The sequence below is a fragment of the Rhineura floridana genome, chromosome 6 (assembly GCF_030035675.1).
Source record: "Rhineura floridana isolate rRhiFlo1 chromosome 6, rRhiFlo1.hap2, whole genome shotgun sequence".
Classification (NCBI taxonomy): Eukaryota; Metazoa; Chordata; class Lepidosauria; order Squamata; family Rhineuridae; genus Rhineura; species Rhineura floridana.
The window spans coordinates 139,869,347-139,893,027 of NC_084485.1; the positions used below are offsets into that span (position 1 = coordinate 139,869,347).

At 41.3% G+C, this 23,681-nt stretch overlaps 1 protein-coding gene across 4 annotated transcripts in view; it reads left to right on the forward strand.

Annotated features, from left to right (window-relative positions):
* The window catches only part of KCNT2 (potassium sodium-activated channel subfamily T member 2), a 341,069-nt gene that overhangs the window by 120,492 nt on the left and 196,896 nt on the right, over window positions 1-23,681 (forward strand). For 2 of the 4 annotated variants that reach the window (XM_061633982.1, XM_061633981.1), the window contains exons 3-5: window positions 7,104-7,203; window positions 18,806-18,862; window positions 20,550-20,598. In XM_061633982.1, the coding sequence (XP_061489966.1) occupies window positions 7,104-7,203; window positions 18,806-18,862; window positions 20,550-20,598 (206 nt within the window). The remainder of the gene's footprint in view (window positions 1-7,103; window positions 7,204-18,805; window positions 18,863-20,549; window positions 20,599-23,681) is intronic. The other 2 variants (XM_061633985.1, XM_061633984.1) reach the window with 1 other exon arrangement.

Here is a 23,681-nt window from a genome sequence, read left to right on the forward strand (position 1 = left end):
AATTTTATTTATTTATTTGATTTATATCCCTCCCTTCCTCCCAGCAGGAGACCAGGGTGGCAGGAGCCCAGCGTGGGGAATCTACCTCTTAGGCAGACTCTTCACTATCCCTGCCCCAAAGCCCTGGCACAAGCTGCTTGGTGCTTGAGAGGACTGAGATGATGCTCTGGGTCAGGGAAGGGGAACCAGTGGCCCTCCAGATGTTGTTGTTGAACTAAAACTCCCATAATCCACTCCCTTTGGCCTCAATGGTGAGGCTGATGGAAGTTGGAGGGCCACTGGTTCCCTATCCCTGCTCTAGGTTCTGCCTCTGTGGTTTCTCTTCTGCCTCCATCTACTTCTCCACCAGCAGTGGCCATAGTCAAGTGTGTTCTAGCTATAAGAACCAGAAAGAAATTTACACTGACTGGGAAACACTGCTTGAACAATTAGACTGTTGGACTAGGGCTGGGGAGAATCAGGTTCAAGTCCTCAATTGACCATAAATCTCATTGGGTGACATTGGGCCAGTTGCTGTCTCTCAGCCTAAACCACTTCAGAAGGTTGCTTTGAGGATAAAATGGGAAGAGGGAAACAATGTAAGTCAGCTTGAGCTTCAAAGAGGAAAGGCAGGATAAAATGGTATAAATCAGTCAGTAAATCTTCCATTCAAAGTACAGATGAGAATGTTACTGGGGTGTGGCAGTGAAGTTTGGAGGTGGCTTTAGAAAAGAGTTTGCACCAGTGAAAAATGCTCTGCTTCCATTTTCTGTATTGATAAATTGTAGTGTCCGTTGTATGAATCCTCATGAGTACTCTTTAACCTTAAGACACCATGCATCATCTAGTCTAAGGTGAAGGCAGGTATCATTTTCTTGCAGATGACAACCCCGCCACACACACACACACATGTTAATTGGAATTTATGGTTGCAATTAGTGCAGTCTCTTAGGGAAAATGGACAATATTAGGGACACTAAGCATTGACTCCAAAATACATTGAAAACACCATGCTAAATTGTTGACTCCACATATTACTGAAAACTTGCCTTGCCATGCCATTAGCATTAATCAGCTATCTTTGCCAGATGGCATTGACAGAGTAGGAAACAAAGGAAGAAGGAAAAAGGAATTGGATGATATTATGTAGAAGAAATTATATTCTGTGTGAGTGGCTCTGGTCTGGCTATCAAAGGCAGGATCTAATCTATCCCAGCAAGAAATCACTTCCCTTCTGTGTGGTTTCTTACTCACTGCCACAGACACTGATCTTTTCCGTGTCTTCCTGTTAACTTCTGGCCCCTTTCCAGTCTGTAACCTTCAAGAACTGAAGCAGGTAGTCACTCATCTCCTAGAGTTATTCTAATGACCACCAATTCCAATGGCTTCTTTGTACAGAAGCTGTGCCTTTTGGGGTCAAACCTTTGGTTGTTCTCATGGTTACATTCACTTGTCTCCCTTGAGTTGCAGCTAGTATGCCCAAGTCAGCCTCCCCCAAACTGGTGGCCTCTAGATATTTTGGGCTACAACTCCCATCATTCCTGACTATTGGCCATGCTGGCTGGGGCTGATGGGGGTTGTAATCCAAGACATTTCTAATTTTATCTTACCTTCTACAGTTTTCCTTGGAGGTTCTAGATTTTATCTCTTGATTACCTGTGGGAATGTCTTTTAGAAGTGCTTGCTGGATTATTTGCTCTCACAGAAGAGTGAAATTACTCTGGCATAGTAACATAGGGTGAAGACAGATGTTTTAAAAACAGAAGTGATTGAACAGAACAGACAAGCCCAAAGCAACATGAGCGCAACAGTACCAAGTAGCCCTGCCCCCAAAAATCATTTATGGTGGTGCCCATGCATATAGCACAAACATCTGCATGAGGGGCTTTCACAGGTACAGCTGTACATGCAAAGGCTTCTACATGATCTGGAATTCAAGTTGCTCAGGGTTCAAGGTTGCATGGAAGCCCTTGGGTATACAGCTGCATGTGTGAAGATTCTCTTCCTGCCAAATGCCCATGCTATATATGCAGATATCATGGGAAGTGGCTACTTGGTGTGTGCAATGTTGAGGACAGGACTTACTCAACACACTTTCACTCTGTGTTGCTTTTACTCGTAGGTTTTAACACTAGATAGGGCTACAGTTTCTCTGTAAAGAAGTCACATTAATGACAGACACATCTGGCAGGCAGAAATTGCCAATGTGATGTTCATGGGCCCATTTGCGCCCATGGATGCTTTCCATTACACCCACAGTGTCACCTCCTCACACTAGGGATGGAAGAATCTGTCCATTTCAGTTCTCTCAGTTTCACATTTTCCCAGGCTTAATTTTAGTTCTCCAAGTTTCTCGAGCAATATGTGAATTTTTTTAAAAAATAATCGTTATGAAATTTCTCCAGCATTTTAGTGCAAATTTATCCTAATAAACACATTTTTGTGTGTAGTTTCACTGTTGTACATATTTTTGCAAGCAATTTATCTTAATATGCATTTGTGTATGTTATTTTCACTAATATATTCATTAATATACACATTTTCTCCTAATATATGTATTTTTACAAATATGGTTTGGTTGGGGAACTGCATCACAAAATTTGGATACAAAGGATGCCTATGTTTCGGGTGTCATATTGTTTCAAAAAGTGCAAATTTATTTGAATTTAAATGAGAACTGAATTGAATTTCTCCCCCATCCCTACCCCACACTGATATTGCACTTGAAAGAAGCATTTGACTGAAGGCAATTCCATGGGTTGCAGTGTGTGCATGGTTGTGCTCTGTGTGCAATGCCTACATTTTCTCCAGTTTGCAAATGTGTCCACAGGTCCAAAAAGGTTGCTGACACCCATACTAGATGAACCTGATCTTGTTTTCAGTTTAACCTTTTGCCACAAAATGTTTCATGTAACTTTTTTTTTATCCCACTGGTCCTCCAAGGAGCTCAGGAATGGTGCATACAAGGTTACCTTGTATCATGATAATATGCTTTTTGTTTACTTATTTCATGTTTGAATCTCATAATTACATATATTAAAAAATCCAATCCAATATGAATACTAACTGGGATAAAAATATCTGCTTACTGGAAGAGGAAAGTCTTCAACAGGTGCCAAAAAGCCAATAGAGACTATGCCTGTCTGGTATGTAATGGGAGGGTGTTATAGGGGGTAGGTGCCACTGCACTAAATGCCTGATTCCAACATTGTGCAGAACTGATCTCCTGATAAAATGGTATCTGCAGGATTCCGTCTTCTGCAGAGTGTAGTGAACAGTTAAATGTATAAGGGGTGAGAAGATCTCTTAGGTATCCTGGTCTGAAGCTGTATAAGGTTTTATAAACCACTACCAGCACCTTGAACTTACCATGACAGCTAATTATTAGACAAGGGCCACCTATTCATTTTCATGGCTGCTTTTCTGTGTTTTTAGGTTTATTTGATGTGTTTAATAATAAGTGGGCTTTTTGTGGGGTGGGGTGTTGTAAGTTACTTTGAAGACCTGTGGTGGAAAAGTGACCTATAACAGTAAATAAATAACATGACTGAAGATTTTCAGAGTTACAGCATTTTCTTGTCCGGTATAACCCCCATGTCAGTTATACCTGATATGGTTTAAATTTGGAGCTCCATGTATTTAACTTGTAAAAATACAAAATGATGTGCTTATTTCAGAGGCATCCTGTAATATAAAGTGTGCCCAATTTAGTGACCCATTGCTATCTTTGTTCAGATCAAATAAAAACTAACTAACTGGTCATGGGGGGGGAAATGAGCAAATCTATCCTTGCAAGTTTCTCCCCCCCCCATGTTGTTGCAATGATATGAAGGAAACACTGTGTTGTTGTACAGAGTGTTGCGTCTTAAATAATTTATATTGTTCCCACAAACGTCTGAAGATGCAAAATTGTGCATTCAGCACCAGCTTTCAATTATCTGATTTTTAAGTGGTCTGTCAGCAGCTTCAACTTTGAATGAATGTTCAGTATTTTATAGTCTTCTATACTTATTCTCTGCACATTGTTGGGGTAGGGAGGGTGGAAATCCAGGTATTTAAATTATTTTATTTATTTATCTAGTTAGAAGATGTGTATGTCATTTTTGACCAGAATCCCTGATGTAGTTCAAAACAAATATATTATACAGCCACAAGACTGCCTGTATGTTATAGCCAGTGTGGATTTTTCACATTCCGCAATGTTAAATTGAAAATACCCCCATGCCATTCTGATGCTTCCCATAAGCACATTTCAAAACAAAACCTTACAAAACTTATAGTTCTGAATTCAGAAATGCTTGCTTAACAACCCTTTCAATTTTCATGGCGATACACAAAGCAGTCACAGATAATAGAGAGTTCAAAGTCTAAAAAGAGAGAGAGAAAACTGACAGCCCTTTTGGACTTTTTTCTGTCAGAGTTCTCGTAATCTGTTGAAATTCATTAAACATCAGCCATAGTCACAGAGTACCTGTAATCCTATTACTGACCTTGCCCCATACTCTGACCATCATCTTCTGCAGTTTAAAAGTTAAAAAAAATGCCTGGCTGATTATTAATTAATTTAAGACATTTTGGCTTGAACTCAATGATAATATCGGGCATGCTCAGTAAGAACCAACTGTCAGTGTTCTAAAAGCTAGACTCACAGCTTCTTGGCTTGGCTAATCAAAGGGCCACACCCACAGCAGACTTTGATTTCACTTGAGGCAGTCATGGCTTCCCCAAAGAATCCTGGGAAGTGTAGTTTGTGAAGGGTGATGAGAGGAGATTCCTATTCCCCTGACAGAGCTCCAGTGGCCAGATTGGTTTAACAATCAGCCACTCTGATTGAAGGTCTGTGAGGGGAACAGGGCGTCTCCTAGCAATTCTCAGCACCCTTTACTAACTACACTTCCCAGGATTCTTTGAGAGAAGACATGACTGTCCAAAGTGAAATATAGTAGGGCCCCCCTCATAAGGCGGGTTACATTCCAGACCCCCACCTAAAAGTAAAATCTGCCGAAAATTGAAACTCCTTCAATAAAATGGTGCCCGATGCCTGAAAAACACTGTAAAAGCAGAACAAGCGCCATATGAGTGGGGCCTTACTCTAATTTTAGCCGCCATATTAGCAGAATGCCAAAAAGCGGGCCTGGGAGACCAGGGTTTGAATCCCCACAGAGCCATGAAGCTCACTGGATGACCTTGGGCCAGTTCCTGCCTCTCAGCCTCAAAGGAAGGCAATGGTAAAACCACCTCTGAATACTGTTTACCGTAAAAACTCTATTTATAGGGTCACCATCGACTTGAAGACAGTCCATTTCCATTTTTAAACATGATTGCACAGAAATAAATCCAATTGAACACAAAAAGTATGCAAATGATCAAACCCACCCCTTCTCCTCTCTCCTATCCCCTCCCTCTTGCCCCTTCCCTCACCTTCCTTTGCCCCTCCTTACCCATCCCCCTCCCCTTCCAATCTCCTTCCCCTCCCTCCCTCTCATTTTCCTCCCCCCTATGGTCAGTTTTACCTAAGCATGATTGCATGGGAGTAAATACCACCGAACTCTATAAGCATGCAAATGATCAAACCTGCCCTCCCCTCCCCCTTCCTTTGCCCCCTCCTATCTGCTTCTTCCCCTTCCGCCTCTCCCTCCTCCTCCCCATGGTCAGATTTACCTATCCTAACCATGATTGCATAGGAGTAACTCAATAAGCAGGCAAATGATCAGACCTGTCTTTCCCCTCCTTCTCCTCCCCTCTCCCTTCCTCCCCTCCCCTCTCCCTTCTTCCTCCTCCCCTCTCCCTTCTTCCTCCTCCCCTGCCCACTCCAGCCCTCCCTCCCCCTCTAGTCACTTTTACTTTTCTGAAGCATGATTGCAGGGGAGTAAATCCCACTGAACTCAATAAACATGCAAATGATCAAACCTGTCCTCCTCCCTTCCGCCGTTCTTTCCCTTGCTGCTGCTCCTCTTTCTCCTCCCCCCTCCCCATCCCCTGTGGTCAGTTTCACCTATCCTAAGCATTATTGCAGGGGAATAAATCCCACTGAACTCAATAAGCATGCAAATGATCGATCCATTCTCAGCAAACTTGCACAGGATCCCATTTCTTACCTCCCAGATTAAAAAGCTACACGGGAAATGAATTGGACTGTGAAAGACCGACCCAAATGGTGTTTGCATTTTGATAAATTTGTAGGGCAGTACAATATCTCAGAGAGGAGGTCAGGCCTCCTGCTCCTTTGGTGCTGCCCAATTTCCCTGCTTTTTAAAGTTTGATTGAAATATCTATGGGCTATAGGTACATTCTTAAACCGCAAGGTTTTTTGTCTATTAGTGAATAACCTTACCCTTTTTAAAGAAACAAAATGGAAGTTCAGCTAATCTAGAAGCAGTCATCTGCTGGTAGCTATGCCTGCCCCAGTTTCTCTTCAGATTTCTCTCTCATGGAGCAGTTGGTAAGCCCCATGAAGCAGGAGCAGGCATTTGGAGATGACTTTGCCTGCCTCCCTTTTTCTCATGGTTATCTCATGTAGGGCGGTTGGGCTTAGATGGCAACAATAGGAAGGAAGGGCACCCACCTGATCTAGGAGCAGACATCTGCTCTAATGACTTCAATTGCATCTCTCCTGATATTGAGTTCTTCCTCTATTGGTGTTAGATGTCTCTGATGTGAAGGAGGAGTCTGTGTATCTCAGCCTTTCCCAACCAGTGTGCCTCCAGATGTTGTTGGACCACAACTTCCATCAGCCTCAGCTAGCATTGCCAATGATCAGGAAGGATGGGAATTGTGGTCCAACAACATCTGGAGGCACACTGGTTGGGAAAGACTTGTGTATCTAGTCCCGTTCTTTGGTATGAAAACAAAAGAGGCTGCCCCCTTGTTGAAGCTAAGCAGCCCTGCGTCTAGTCAGTACCTGAATGAGAGCCTGCTGAGAACCTCATGTTTCCTGCCTTGGGTTCTATGATGAAAGAAAGGTGGGATATAAAAAAATAAGATGTTGATTAATTGAGCATTCTCATTCCCCTCCCTCATTTGAGCCTACCCCCTTTCATTTTTTTGTTTTACTTTTTATACTGAATATGGAGTTGTAACCTCCAAGTAAACTTCATTTTGTTCATTTTCTTTTTTTATAACAGGCCTCCGGATACGCTTGTTCAATTTTTCACTCAAACTGCTTAGTTGTTTGTTGTATATCATCCGAGTGCTCCTGGATGATCCATCTCAACAACATGGATGGTAATGTTTCCTTCTTTTGTTTGCCTTTCAAAATGCTTCATAATCTGTTTTACCTAAATTGGTCTCATAAGATTTGATCTACAGAGGTTTAATTTTGCATCTGCATTATTATGGCCATATTTCAGATATCACTTTGTATTGGGGGGGAGGACAAGATTCCTATAAAATGTAATTATCATCTTGTGGATGTGAGTAAATTGTCAGGAAATGACATATTTTAAGAGCATTTATTATGTTTTATTGTTTTATACCTCACAATAACTGTTGCAGGTTCTCATTACAGGTAAAAGAGTTACCCACTTTTAATTGAAAGGATTTTGATCTCTAGAATGTGTGCACAGTATGTAGGTCATGCTTAATTGGGCACATAACAATTTGTGCTAGTGTGTTCTATTAGTGAGATAACCATAGATGTGAGTGTTCTTGAGGAACAATTAATCACATAGTGTGTACAAACTGTATTCTGCCCAGTTCAGACAAAATTGTGGTTTGTTGAGCACCTGTAACTAGGGAAGGGGGGGCATGCAAAGGAAGGAGGGGATTACAAGGGCATGAGGCTCACTCACATATTGCCAAATCTTTTTTTAGCATTCTATCTGAACCAGCTCACTTTTTGTGGCACAATAAAAAAGCATTTTCTGGAACAGGCTCATTTCATCTAGTAATTCCAAGCTTGGCATTAATAAGACTGGACGTGCCAAAATTCAGTGGAATATTTCTATATGATTCTAGATTGTCTGTACCATGAAGAAATCAAGATGTTTGAAAGCTGTCTTTTTATTATTATTCTGTACCTCTAACGTCCTCTGAGCTCACCTACAACTCCTTCTGCCTTCATGTCTTAATTTTTTTTGGGGGGGGGGATCCTTGACTACATCAACTGCCAGATGTTATTATGCCTCATTAATTGCCTCTCATATTCTAGTTTTCTGTTCTGCTGTCCCTGACCCCTTTCCTTGTGTCTCATGAACATAACAGCCTTCAGACATCCAGTTTTCTTTTATAATGATCTGTGAAGTGCTTATATTAAGTTCTATACAAAATAATTTATTATTATTATTACACTTAAATTAAATTATTGTTGTTATCGTTGTTAATAATATTAAATAGTTGTAGCAGTAGTTGTTATTGTTTCAATGAGCCTTACAGGTGTTCAGATGCATGCACCTTGTCTCAGAATTTAACACCTTGCAGATTTTTCTGGAGGAGTTGTCCAAGTGAAAGAGTTTGGAGACTGAAATGATAAAAAATTCAACAAGGATTGAGGTTTCAATGGAACTATGCTCCCCTAGCAAAAAGGGAAATATTAATGGGAATCCTGTGTGAAGGAGTATATATTTAAAAGCCTTTCCCAACCTTTAGGTACCCAGATGTTGCTGGACTACAATTCCCATCATTCCTGACTATTGGCCAATGTTGGCTGGAGCTGATGGGAGTTGTAGTCCAACAACATCTGGGGATCCAAAGGTTGGGAAAAGCTATTATATTTCTGAGAATAAGAAGAGTTGGGAGAGAGCTACTTTATCACGGTTTCCACTGAGCTGTCCACACAACCGGAGAGTGGTTTCATTCATGGTTACTGCCTCAAGGGGCCGTATGTAAAAAAGGAGCGTTTGAAATATGGGTTATAGTAAATAACAAAGTTGGAAAGCTTTGAATATTCTGAATAGGCATGGCAGTTATGATGCAACAGAAAAAAGAACCTTTTTTTAATTGGATGTTTTTCCCCGAGTGCAACTGCTAGTGTAGTCAGCATATTTCTGTTTTTAATGCAGACAACAAAATTATTTGTTTTAACATTTATCAAATACATGTAATCAATAATACATTATTCAACAATAAAATAATTAACAAATTAATAATTAATAAAATAATAAAATACAATAATATATCAAGGGAAGGGCTATAGATGAGTGGTAGAGCATCAGCTTTGCACGCAGAAAATCCAAAATTAAATCCCTGACATCTCCAGATAGGACTGGGAAAGCCCTTGAGAACCACTGCAGTCAGTGTAGACAATAATAGTTTTTCATAGGAGCCCTGAACTTTCTGAGGAATATTACTTTCATTAGCATCTAACTGTAGTTTCTTTTCCTCTCTGGTATCCTCTTTGGGATAATATAGAGACCAATTGCACATTTTATTCTGTAGAAGTTATTTCAAAATACATGCAATTATTTTAATGGAGTAGGTAATTTTAACAAATGATTCCTTGTATAAGTTCTCCCGAATAATTGCATTCCCTAGGAACATGTCTACAGAGGCTGTTAGTAATGTTCATGTTAAATAGCTGGAATATAAACTGAGTGCTGTATAATCTAATTATACAGAAAAATACTGTTTTAAACCTGACACGTATTCACATATTAAATCCTATTTCTTGGTGAGGAACAGCAAAAATTCAGACACGTTGGCAGGAGACATGGAGATTCCTGCAAATTAGTGGGTATGAGTGGGTGTCCCCATTCTCTGTTCTGTTATTGTTCCCATGGATTGACTGTGCCTCATCTTCCAGTTCAGCTTGGAGGATATACAAAATTAATTTCAGAATTGGCCCATGTGGCGCTTTCTGCAGTTCAGTGGTGGCTGGTGTCTCCCTGTCAGTGGGGCAGTGGAATCCGCTCTGGGTATTAGTCCAAACTTTGAAGGACTATATGTTTGGGCTAAAACCCAGAGAAGATTCCACTGCCCCACTGACATGGAGCTGCCACTGCCACAGTTTTCAGTTCATGTCGCCACCCTTTCATTATACAGGAGGGCCCTGCTTATACGGCGGGTTCCGTTCCGGACCCCCGCCGTAAAGCGGAAATCGCCGTAAAGCGGAACCCCATTCACTATAATGGGCCACGTTGCGCACAAATGGCACAAAACGTTGCAAAAGAGCAAAAAATACCTTTAAAATGGAAAATGAAAGCCGCTGCATCAGCAGAACGCCTTAAAGCGGAACATCGTAAAGTGGGGCCCTACTGTATGTGTTAATGTTTCAATCACAGAGCAAAAATACTGTTGCTCACATTAACGTTCCTATTTGCATGGTGTTTTCATACATGTGTTTGTGTGCAGAGGGAAAAGAAAGGTATTAACTGAAAAAATGTGGCAATCTACATAATGTTCAGTGGTGTTAAATTTTAAAAGTCTGAATTTTATTTATTTATTTTTTAAATGGCAGTTTGCTAACCCATTCACCCCTCCAATTTGAGAGAAATTTATATTTATAAAACTTTAAAAGTGCACTTTAATTCCAGGTAGCTAACAGAAAATACAAGGCAGACGGGTTTGTGATGGTGGTTGTGCAACAATACTGTCTTAGTCCTAACAGATCATTTGGGTTGCCTTTACATTGTTTTTGTTTTGCTTTTCTGTTTTCCATTTGGTGTCCCTTTTTATGCATTTGCTATCAAACATAACGAAGTAGCCTCTAAATTAGAGTAGGGGCTGCCAGTCTTTTTGGACCAGTGGGCACACTTTAAATTTTTCTAGAGTGCTATGGGCACCAGTCCCAAATGGGTGCCATGGGAGTCTGTCATAACACAAAATGGATGCTGTAGTGTATTGGCCCTCCAGGCTTGCCATATCAGGAACTGCTGTGGCAGTTTCAGTTCCAGGCCTGCCTTAAAAGCAGCACCATGCTGTGGGCCTTGTTCTCTGTATATGTTTAGTTACAGTAAAGTTCTAGTTGTTTATCTGTGTGGCCTCTTCCTTCATGATACTTTTCACTGGGGCGAGGATGGGATCTACTGAGGCACACAGCGTGTTTTCTTCATGCATTTTAGAGGCTGAAAGGGAGAGAACATTTCTCTTTAGACTGGATTAGGACATAAGCTTGGGCCTTGTGGAAACCACTGCGAAGCACTCCAGGTCAGTGTGTATCTTCTGGAATATGGCCACCCAAGGACATCTCAAAGAATTTAACCCTGCATGTCCCAGCAAGTGGGAAAGTTATGCAGCCAGGCTGGAGTTTTACTTGGTAGCAAATGGCATTACAGAGTTAGAGAAGAAGTGTGCTGTGTTACTCAGTGTCTGTGGGGCAGACACTTTTGACTTAGCCCAGGCTCTCCTAGCACCAGCAGAACTTGCTAATACATCTCATGAGGATATCCTGAATGCTTTACAAGGACATTTCTCTACAAAACTGTCTGAAATAGCACAACATAATTCTTTCTACAAACGAAATCAGGGCCCAGCACAGAGTGCTGTATGTTGCTGAACTTAGACACATGGCAAAACACTGCAATTTCCCAAACCTTGAGGAGATGCTGTGTGATCTCCTGGTCTGTGGGTTGCATGATGAGGGCCTGCAAAGTGTCTGTTTGCAAAAGGACAGGTCACGTTCAAGACTGCATTAGAGGCAGCTCTAGCTAAAGAAGCCGCAGCAGCAAGCACCCAAGTAGTGCTCTTGGCAAGGAATTCACCCTGCTCAGAAACCCCACTGGCTAAAGATCCTAATCAACAACTTCCAGAGATCCACAGGCTGCAGTGCAAATGTCCACCAACCAGAGTAGGTGCTGCAGGACCTTCGAAATCCAGACAACTTTCTCCAGAAAAATGTAAGAGCTGTGGCGGATCTCATGAATGTCAGGCCTGCCGTTTCAGAGGTGCACAGTGTTGGTATTGTCAAAACGTTGGGCATATTGAGCGAGTATGCCAAGCCAAAGCAGAAGCAGCTGCCCCCAGGAGTGCAGTGGAAGGAAAAACATCATCAAGGACACAAAGCAGTACCACACACACTGTACAGAAGTTTTCCACACAGAAGAGGTGATTAACCACATCAAGCCAGGGTTGCAGTACTCCGCCAATGTGAGGAAGGTGAGGGGACAGTCACCATCCAGGCCATTCCATGCACCATGGAAGTTGATTCGGGCTCAGATTATGCTATCATCTCATTGGAAACCTATCAGCAAATATTTCCTTGTGGGGGCCCACAAATTGTCCCTTTCTACTCCAAACTTACTGATTACCAGGAAAATCAGGTTCCAAAAAAGGGTGTCTGTGAAGTTGAGGTGCATTACCAAACTTTCCATGGAACTTTACAGTTATTGGTTGCTCAAGGGCATTGCACCAGTCTCCTTGGCTTTGACTGGTTTGAACCATTAGGCATTGCTCTCATGGGGGTCCACCAGATTGGTGAATCATTATGGGATAGCATCCTAAATAATATCAAAGCTGTTTCTGATAAAGGTCTTGGGAAATATAAGGGGCCTCCTATTTCGTTGTTCTTGGATCCTACTGTGGCCCCCATCCGTATGAAACCCTGTCATGTTCTGTTTGCACGGCGAGCAAAGATTGATGCTGAACTTGATCGCCTCATCGGGCAAGGCATCTTGGAGCCAGTGACACACCTTACATGAGAGACACCCATTATCACTCCATTGAAGGCCAATGGTGACATCTGCATTTGTGGTGACTACAAGTGCACTATCAATAAAGCCTTGCATCAGCATCCATATCAAATCTCAGTTGTCAGTCATCCTTTGGCATCACTTTCACAAGGAAAAGTTTTTGTGAAGTTTGACCTGGGCCAGGTCTATCAGCAACTGTCTGTGGATGATGCTACTGCCGATGCTCAGACTGTCACCACTCATCATGGAGCATTCAGAGTAAAATGCAGCCAGTTTAGTGTTTCCGTGGCCCCTGGAATTTTTCAGAGTTTAATGGAGGACATTCTCAAAGGAGCACTAGGTGCCATACCATATTTTCATGATGTCTTGGTTGCCGGCAACTCCATTGCTGAACTTGCCTCACAGGTGTGGGATGTACTGCACCATTTTGCTGTTGCTGGTCTCCGAGTCAAGCATGAGAAATGTGTATTTGGTGTTTCCCAAAATTGAATTCCTTGGCTACAGTATTGATGCCACTGGCATTCGGCCTACCCTGAAAAAATTTAAAGCAATTCATGAAGCTCCAGTGCCCTGTAATAAGCAGGAACTCCAAGCCTTGGGATTCTTGAATTTCTATCATGCCTCCTTGAAACATAAGGCTACAGTGGCAGAACCATTGCATCTCCTTTTTGATAAGCATGCTGCATGGCAGTGGACAGCCCGGCATGATAAGGCTTTCATGATGTAAAACACCTGTTATCGTCTGACAATGTCTTGGTGCACTATGATGAATGGAAGCCCTTGATTCTTACGTGTGATGCATCTCCATATGGTATTGGAGTTTGTCCTGAGCCACCAACTTGAGGACTCTCGTGAGGTGCCTATTGCTTTCTACTCCAGAGCAATGTCTTCAACAGAACGGAATTATGCCCAAATTGATAAGGAGGCCCTGGCTATTGTGGCTAGTATAAAAAAATTCCATGACTATGTCTATGGTTGACCATTCACTATTGCTACTGACCACAAGCCATTATTGGGATTGTTTGCCCCTAACCAGCCAGACACCTCAAATATTATCTCCACGCATGTTGCAATGGGCAATTTTCCTGAATACGTACAATTACACATTGCAACATTGGCCTGGCAGCAGCATTGCCCATACTGATGCTTTGATCCGCCTTCCTCTCTCTTCTGCTGGGGTTGATGAAACCGCTCCATTGGATGTGCTGTTGTTAGAGTCGTTACCGGAACCACCCCTCCATGCTAGGAATATTGCCACTGTGTTGTCCAAGGACCCAGTTCTTACCTGTGTTCTCAACTGGGTGTGATGGCCATTAGGGAAGCTTGAGGAGAAATTCAGACCATTTGTATCCAAACAACATGAACTATCAGTGCACAAGGAATGTTTACTGTGGGAAAATAGAGTTGTCATTCCTACTGTGTTGAGACATCAGGTCAGTTGGAGGCCCTACATGTTGGACACCCTGGTATAGTGCGATTGAGGGCATTGGGGCGCAGCTATATATGGTGGCCCAAGATGGACAGCAAGATTGAAGAATGTGTCAAGAGATGTGAAAAGTGTCAGGTTTCAAGACCAGCTCCACCGCATGCCCCAGTGCATCCATGGGAATTGACAAAAACACCATGGTCACGGCTTCATATAGACTTTGCAGGCCCTTTCCAGGGACAAAATTTCTTGATTGTTCCTGATTCATACTTCAAATGGTTAGAAGTGGTTCCGGTATCGTCAATGACATATCGTATTGTTATCAAGGCCTTATGCAGGCTTTTCACAACACATGGGTTGCCCAACACCATTGTCTTAGACAATGGGGCGCAGTTCACATCTGTGGAATTCCACACATTCCTGGATAATAGACTAATTCGGCATGTCACTTTAGCCCCTTATCATCCAGTAACCAATGCCCAGGCCAAGAGGATGGTCAGGACAACAAAGGATGCATTGAAACGGATTGTAGAAGGTGACTGGGACCGACGCCTTGCAGTTTTCTCCTGACACAACACATCACAAATAAGTAACTGGGGGTGCCCACCCCAAACTCTGCTCTGGGACAGGACAAATCATATACCCCAGGAAAGGGGAGGGTGTCCTCTACGAGATGCCACTGCGTCCCACATGGCCCAGAGCTTCTGCTGGGCGCAGGGCACAGAGGAGCACATATATGCAAAATCAAAGCAGACCAAAACATACAGGACAAAATAAGTAACTGGGGGTTCCCACCCCAAAATCTGCTCTGGGCCAGGACAAATCATATACCCCAGGAAAGGGGAGGGTGTCCTCTATGAGATGCCAGTGCATCCCATCTAGCCTAGAGCTTCTGCTGGGCACTGGGCACGTATGGGTGCATCAATGCAAAATCAAAGCAGACCAAAACATACAGGAAAAAATAAGTAACTGGGGGGTACCCACCCCAAAATTGCTCTGGGCCAGGACAAATCATATACCCCAGGAAACGGGAGGGTGTCCTCTACGAGATGCCACTGTGTCCCACCTGGCCCAGAGCTTCTGCTGGACACAGGGGAAGGATGAGGGCATCTATGCAGACAGAAAGGGTAGAAAATCTTCTTACTCTTACTCATTTCTCAGACCTCTTTCTGAAGTGATCAAATCTGTAAAGAAGTTTGGAGCAGCCACATTAAAAGATAAGGGCAGGGCATTCCAGGCAGAGGGCTGCCCACCCTGCTTGGATATGGATGTCTTTGCAGAGGATCCCTAGTCAAGCTTTACCAATAGCACAATCCAAACTATATCTACTCAGAAGTAAGTCGTGTTGAGTTCTATGGGGGCTTAGTCCCTTTGTATGTTTGTTTAGAATTGCAGCCTTCAGGGGCATCCATCTTTACTCCCGAATGCTCCCATCTAACATCTCCACAACACTAGGCTCCTTTCTTCCTACAGTTGCCTTCTGGTGACTGGCCTGGCTTGAAGGCACTTAAACCCTTCTTGCCGAAAGCAAGTAAGCTAGGTTAAATGTTCCCTACCCAGGCTCCATCTTTTAGCTAAGATGTCTAGCTTAATTTCCAGTCAGATATTTTTTTAATTGTACGCTCCAAGCAACTGTGATTGATGCTTAATGTATCATATTTAATGACATCACTCGGGCCCACCCCATGACATCACTTGGGCCCGCCCCGTGACATCACTCGGGCCCACCCCATGACATCACTTGGGCCCGCCCCTAAAATCTCAGCTTTTGGGATGCTTCTGACCTGGCAACCCTAATGCCTAAGCTTCTTTGCAAAGGTTTCACATTTGCCATTTAGAGACGGGATTCTTTAACATGTATGCACTCACACTTATTGTGTAGTAATAATAACATCTTATGAGTACCTGATGTCAGAAAAACTCACTATAGAAAATATGCATTCTAGTTGCTAGGTAAAAAGGAATGGCAAACTATGAAGATTCCACAGACTATTAGAAAATATAGATAGAAGCAGAAAAGGTACACTAAAGGGGAGAGGAAAACAGAAGCTTTTTAGGACAACTATTGCCTGTTGTGTAAACCACTCACTTATCAATTACTTCACTCATTGGCTAAAAACACTGATAGGCAGGAGCAGCCAGGCAGGCTCATTTCACAGAAATCACTTAAAAGGGTACCTCCACATTTTGCTCCATCTCTTTCTTTCTAGGAGGGCTAGAGACTTGCTTTTTTAAAATGAAAGCTCAGAATCTGGGGGCCCATCTTAGAACACGAATGAAGCCTTTGTGGCCACCAGGTTAGCAACCCTCAAATTAGAATTGCAGCCATTAGAATAGCAGCCATATTACAGAGTAATCCTCCCTAATTGGGCCCTGGCAAGTTAGCAATGTGGAAGGGGAGAAGAGGTGTTTTTATTTCTTTTTTTTGCAGCATAGTGGCTGCTATCAGGGAAAAATGCTGACTTTGGATCCAGCAACATGGTTCCCACCCTGCCCTGCACTCATAACTACCCCGTTTTGAGGCCTTATGGTGGCTACAACTGGTGTGAACACTGGCTGCAGTATGCCCTCCACCATGCTTTCAATGGGCACAGCAGAGCCTCTGAAGCATCCTAACCTCCTCCTGCACTGTGGGCCAGAGGATCAGGATTGCTCTGCAAATATTATTTCAGTGAAAGAAATCAATGAAAGTATCTTCTGGCAGTTTAAAAGGTCAATACTTTATCTATCTGGGATAACCTTGGATTTGTGAAGCAGATGTGAAAATAATGGATACATACAGAAGAAGATCCAGTATGGAAAGCAGGACTCTTTCACAAGGGGAAATATGAAAATACAATTAATTCAATTCAATTGAAGTAAGAAGAAGTCAATCACAAGGAATTAATGAGTCCATAGATGTAGATGGTTCCTTGGTAGCTAGTGATTAATTCTCAAGACATCATCATCATCATCAAATGTATTAGGCTCTTTTTCCCAAAAGGTGAACTGAAAAAGGTATAAACTTACAAAAACAAACATTTAAAACATGAATAAAGACAACCTAAAATGCTCAACAATAATATGTATAAAAGAGCACATAAGAGATAATTACTGTATTATATTACAACTTTAAGCATATTTTAAAAATATTATTAACAACATTACATATGTATATCTAAGCACTCTATTATATATTTGACTTATTAGTCACTAGTAAAAATCTCGAAATGACTTGCAAAAAAGATATAGTATAAAATAAAGCAAAACCATTATAATGATCCATAAACAGATCAAGAAAAAGAGCAAATATTGTACATCAGTAGCATAAAACATTTCATCAATAAGTAGCAAGAAAATTTATCAAATGTCTGGGAGAAGATGCACGTTTGTACCTAGCTTTGCTGCATGCCCATGAAAGCTGGTATTATCCAAGATGTCCCAAAGGTTTGTTTTTTGTAGCAATTCCAGTAAAATCAGCCACTGATTTTAATGAGCCCCATACTAATGCTATAATTTTGATATTGTGGTAAGGCCTGCATAAGTGTTTGCCCAGACTCAATATTCTTCCACCATTTACAAACAATCCTTACATGAATGGAAGAGGCTTTCTGCTAGCAGAAAGGCACCTTTAGATCCAACCCATAATTATATACTTAGTGTATATTCTGAACTATTTCATATCCTGCGTAATTTATTCTTTGTATTGCTAGCTAGCCATGGGGAGATGCAAAGTGCTATGTAACAGTCCTAAAGACTTCCAACCACTGCAAATTATTCTTCTTCATTAACATGAGTCTAGAAACTGACTGACTTTAAAAACAAATACACAAAGCATAAAAGCTGGAGAGTCTTAGAAAGTTGATTTTTTTTTTTAGTGCTCAATAGTGTGCTGTCAGCCAGCCCCCACCTGCCCTGGCTTCTTACTTGCAACCAGTCCAGAGGGTGGCACTGGAAGGGGAGAAAATTAGATTTAGTTGGCTCTGCCTGTCATTGGCTCTGGCTGCTCTTATTAATCTCCTTGTTTTCCACCCTACCAGTTCCATCTTTTTTTCTTTTCTGTGGAATTATAGCATACATAACTTTGGATGATATGCTAAGCCACAGTTTAGCGTGCCAAGAACAAGCTACTATGAGTCTTGGGCTTGCATTCTTCCTTCTGCCCAACATAGCCACAAGGAGCAGTTCAGAAGCTTTCACTTTTAGTTTAGATTAATTGCAGTTTGTTGTGTTGTCCAAACCTATAAACTAATCAATCTTAACTATGTTTTATTTGAAACAAACAAGCTTCAAACCATGGATTAGGGGGCTGCCTTGTTCCAAAAACATGGTCATTGTTAACCATAGTTTAGGGTTCAGTCAACATGTGAATTAAATTAATTGAATTTGGAAGTGAAATCTTGTGATCTGTTTATGGCCACTCTAGAGTTGGAAAGGGGAAAAGAGGAGCATTCAAGCCCAAATCTCAATGCAGCTAATGCTCATCACACTAAACTATGGTTTAGCATGATGTCTGAACATGGCCATTGTCATGGCTATGTGATTTAAATATCCCAAGTTTAACTTTCTAATGTCTTGTTCTTCTAAAAACACATTGTTATGTTTCTTCTGTCAACAAATACTTCCTACTCCCAGTTGTGTCTCTTTTCATGTATGTATCAACCCTTCTAATTTTTAACTTCTTTCCTGTCTTACACAAGACACTGTTGGTCTATTCTGCATGATATTTCACAACCATTTAAAAAGTGTTAAAACAAGCTAATGATCTTGTATGCTTTCCCCCTTCCCCATAATGCCATGTTTTGCAATTACGCCGTTCTCTAAATGAAAATGGATTTTACATTTGGATGTCTGGTAGCAAGGAATTAATTTGGGGATGTTCCAGTCAAAACAACAGTTCCACAAAGATAAATTGGTAAGTTTAAGATCATATTTACAACAATAGTAACATGTTTTGAGTTAAGATGTTATCGCATACTTTTCTTGAAGAATTTTTGTAGTGATGTAAACCAGAACTGTGATTCTGCAGAATGACTGACAAATATAACAGGTATGGGAGGTGGGGAGAAATATTTAGGAGCATGAACCATTGGATGTTTGAATTCACCACCCATACCATTCATCCTAAACATGTAATTGGCATGGTCAAATTGCTCTGGATCATCGTACGAGAGAGACACTTAGCTCGGTGAGTGCATGGCTGTGCTGAAATTCATCAAAGCTATCCCAGGTTTCTTCGTTTAAAAACAAACCAACCAAAAACTTAAAAAAAAATGTTTTTTTTAAAGAAAACATAGTTTTAAATGGATCTCAGAGAGTTTACCTATTATGGTGATTTCATTATTAAGTAAATGTTACTGATTAGGCTATACAAATATTATGTGATAACTGCAGAGTACTTTTTGAAGGTCTCTGCTCTTCAAAAGTGCATTGATAGTATTATTTATTTATTATTGTTTATTTATTAAATTTATATCCTGCCCTTCTTCCCGGTACAGTCTTTCTTATTCCACTTCAATTATTTGGGGGGGAGGGGGGGCAGATCAATCCCATTCTGGACATTGAAGATCTATAAAATGCATAATTATGGTTAAACCGAGGGTGCATAAACGTTACATTATACTATAGTAGTGAAGCTTCAGATACTAAGCTGGAGTCATGACATGGATTTTTTTTTTTTTAGCATTGCAGTTGCTCAGGGAACAAAGCAGTCAAAATAAGCTCCCTTCACCAGGAGAATGGAGCTACACGGAGCTGCAAATCCAGTCCCACTTCCAAAATTGCCCACTTGACCCCACTTTTCTCCCTGTTCTAAAGCAGCAATCGTACAGGATTCCAGAATCTGGAGAAGGCCTATGCGGCCAGGTTTATCCTTGCAGACAACCACACCTAATACGTGGGTCCTACAACCAGTCCCATACTATGCACAACTTGTTTTTGCTCAATGTATGAGTGAAGAGAGATACATTTTTAGCCCAGTTTCTGTGAGGGAAGGGAAGGCTATCAGTCTGACTGGGATTAAAACCTCACACGGTTCCTAGAGAGATGCTTTACAGAGCAGGCCTAGGACTGAGAAAAAGGCATAGATTATAAAGGAGAGGCAGCCTAGTGGCCATGAAGGAAGGGTGAAAAGAGGAAAGGCAAACTAAAATTAGAGAATGAAAGGGAAAGGGAGGGGAGGACAAAGAAGCTGCAGAATTTGGGCAGCTAAGAAAGGGAAAGAGGGCAATGGAAGAGGGGCTCTGAAGAAATGTCACAGTGATTAAGGTTAAGAAAGACTGTATGCAGTTCAGGGAGGGCAAACAGTGGAGTGCTAGGGAAGCCGATGAGGAGCCAAAAAGGCGAAAAGGAAGTGAGGTGGATTGGAGACATTAGGAAAAACCAACTAGTAATAGTGATGCAGATTTGAAAAAAGAGGAGCTGAGAGTGATTAGGCCTGGGACCACATCTTCCACAATGTTTAGATGAAACAGAGCTGTGCCCTATAGGCAGGAAGAATGTGTCCTATGACAGTATTTGGTGTAGCTTATCTGGGCCTCACGAGCAGGCTTTCAAAAATGTTTGATCAGAGGTGCATAAATTTTGTTTCTGTAATTTGACAGGTCGCCTATTATTTGGGTGAACAGAAGCTTACCTTTATGGGGATTACAGGTAATGTATCACTTCAGTTTTTATTATATTTATTACATTTATACCCTGCCTTTCTTTTCATCATGGTCTCTTGTCTCCTCTGGGTGCCTGGAATAAAAGTTGTTAGATTGACAGGCATGCGGGAGAGAGCTTTTTCAGCTGTGGCCCCCTACCCCATTTCAGCTTTGGAATACCCTACCCCAAGAAGTCCGCTCTGCTCCCTCCCTGTTGGTTTTCCGGAGACTTCTGAAAACGATCTTGTTCCGGAGAGCCTTTAGGAGGGACTGAAGGTAGAGCCTGACACTGATTTTATGCCTTCAATGTTAGATTTTACCTTTGTAGTCCCTTTAGTACCACCCCCTACATATGTGTGTGTGTGTGTGTGTGTGTGTGTGTGTGTGTGTGTGTGTGTGTGAACGTAATTGTGATTAGCCAAACAGAGGTTTTTATTATATTAACAAAACATTTCAGCTTCCGCTTTCATCAGCTGCCAACATATATATATATATATATATATATATATATATATATAGTATTTTAATTGTATTTTATGTATTTTAATTTATTTTAATGTTTTTGTGATTTTACTTTTTACACTTTTGTTATGTATGTGTTTGATTTTATTTTTGTAAGCCGCCCTGAGTGCCCTATTATAGGGTAGAAGGGCAGGATAGAAATATTTTAAATAAATAAATAAATAAATAAAAACCCAAGGCAGCTTTTACATATGGTTCCCAGGCGGTCTCCCATCCAGGCACTGACCAGACCTGACCCTGCTTAGCTTTAGTAGGGTGCTGGGCTTATGTGCCAGACCATAACCTGGTCTGCAGATGATGCAGATGTTGTTGAAGAATATTACATTGTAAAAATCACAACGTTCAGCTGTCAAACCAGTGGTGAGGTCTGTGTTAAGAAAGTTAAATTCAGAAAACCAGGCCGTCAAAATTTCTTTTGATTACTGAGGTGAGGTTGTTGTAATCCTTTATACTCTTACCTGGGAGTTAACCCCATTGAACTGAATGTGGCATACTAATGAGTGGACAGGCAAATGATCACTCTGTGAAGCTGATGTCCAGAGACTGCACATAACCAGAAGGTGCTTCTACTTGAGACAGGTGAAGGGTCAGCAATTTGATTTCCATCTGAAGTGCTTTGCACCACCCTGGAAATGCCCATGCCATGCACATAACTCTACCTGTAACCCTTTGGATCTCAGCCTAAAGTGCTCATGATATTACAAGTGGAAAGCTGCTGTTTGGCTCTTTGGTAAAAAGTAAGCTCCGGTTTGTATGTTCTTTCTCTTCACTTGATGGAGGAGCAAATTACTCAGCTATGCAAATTGCCTTTTGATTGGCCTCCATGCTGGTGCACAATCAAACAGATCTCCTCCCTGAAAAGAAGAGAGGATATTGTATGAATCAGGCTTGGCCATGGAGTGCTGGCTTTTACTGAGGAGAGGGTGGGGCTGCCTCTCCACTACACACAAAGGAATGAACTTCCTGTAATTAGTGTGAACGATGAAAGTTATTGATTACAAGAAACTAGCTGAATAGAATCTTCATAATGTTGGACTGTATAAGTTGCTGTCAGTGTTCAATTTAAGATGCACATTTTCAGTATTAGAGTTCTGAATGGTTGTGTGAAATTGGATAGATAATAGTACTGTGACGTTAGTATTTTTATTTCCGTTATTTTCTTTTTTCTTTTGCATATGGGCTGTTCGGTAGAATATCGTTATATCATTAGTTAGGGGCTTTCACAGTCCCGCTAATCATGGGTCTAATCCACTATTATTATTCTTGTATGCTCCTTTTGAAATGAATGGGTGCTGTGCAGCAATACAGTGGTCTTGCAATTCCTATGATGATATTTAGGTGGACACCATCATCCACAATGTTTAATATGGCTCATCCAGTGCTGTAAGATCATAATGTTCCATCTCCAGTCCACATTGTTGGCTGGTGATGGTGCAGACATGAAGCAAAAATTGCCATTAAGTCACAACATAAGGTTTATTAGATGTTACAGAGGAGAGAGATGGGAACTAAGTAACATCTAGTGTGGCCTATAGTGTCAGTCCCCCACCCCAAAAGAGGTGGATGTGTGTGTGTGCATACACACATACATACACATTTTGATTTTATGGGACTGGTATAGAAATGTCTAATGGAACCCAGCACCATTTTAAACAGCAGCTTGGAACAAAAACTATTTTTTTCTGATCTGTCTTTGTCTTGTTTATTGAATTGGTATGTTTTGGAATTGCTGCTGAATCAGCTTTGCAATTTTTTTAAAGAATACTTCTGCTTTGTAGTTTTATAAAGAAACGTTAATAGTCATTCCTAGATACAGCAATTTATTTCTTAATTAACAGATTTTATGTGGGGTCTGAAATCAATAATTTGTTTACCTAATGGTTTCCAAGTGTTGGCAATTTGTGGTTGTTAACACTGAATAATACATATTTTATTTTTATCCCCCCTTAACAATCTAGTATAATTATTTTGTTTTAGTCTTTTATTCTCTGTTTTTGTACCATTCCGTATATTAGATTTAGATTTTTCTGCATGACAGCAGTTAATAAAACCAGGACAATTTGGGAGTCTTTGAGAACAAGTTAAGACTGGACAAGTGAATCCAGATGCCTGTCATTACTTTTATTAAGCTTTTAAATAGTGAGATGATCCAGTCTTTAACAATTGGGTATATAGCATTAATTTAACACAGAACAATTGAGTTGATCCAGAGGAACTTAGCTGCCCTTAAATAAATAGGTAAGTTAGCTGAAGTAACATGTCCTGTTGGTTTCAGTGGGACCTTGGGGGCAGGAACTTAATTTGGTTCAGGACTAATGGATGTAGAAGGTTTATACACTGTCATAGGAGGTGGGGGTTCACATCACCTCTCTACCCACCCATCCGTGTGTTTAAAGAATGTATGAGGGGGGCTGCAAGGTTGCACAAGCTAGTCTGCTCCCTGCTGCTGGGAGGGAGCAGCAGCCACACCCATGCATCTAGTCATCATGTGAATGGGCTCCACATGCATTTTATGTACATTACAAAGAGCTCCTCCACACAAGGGGGGACCTTGATTATGTCAAGTTC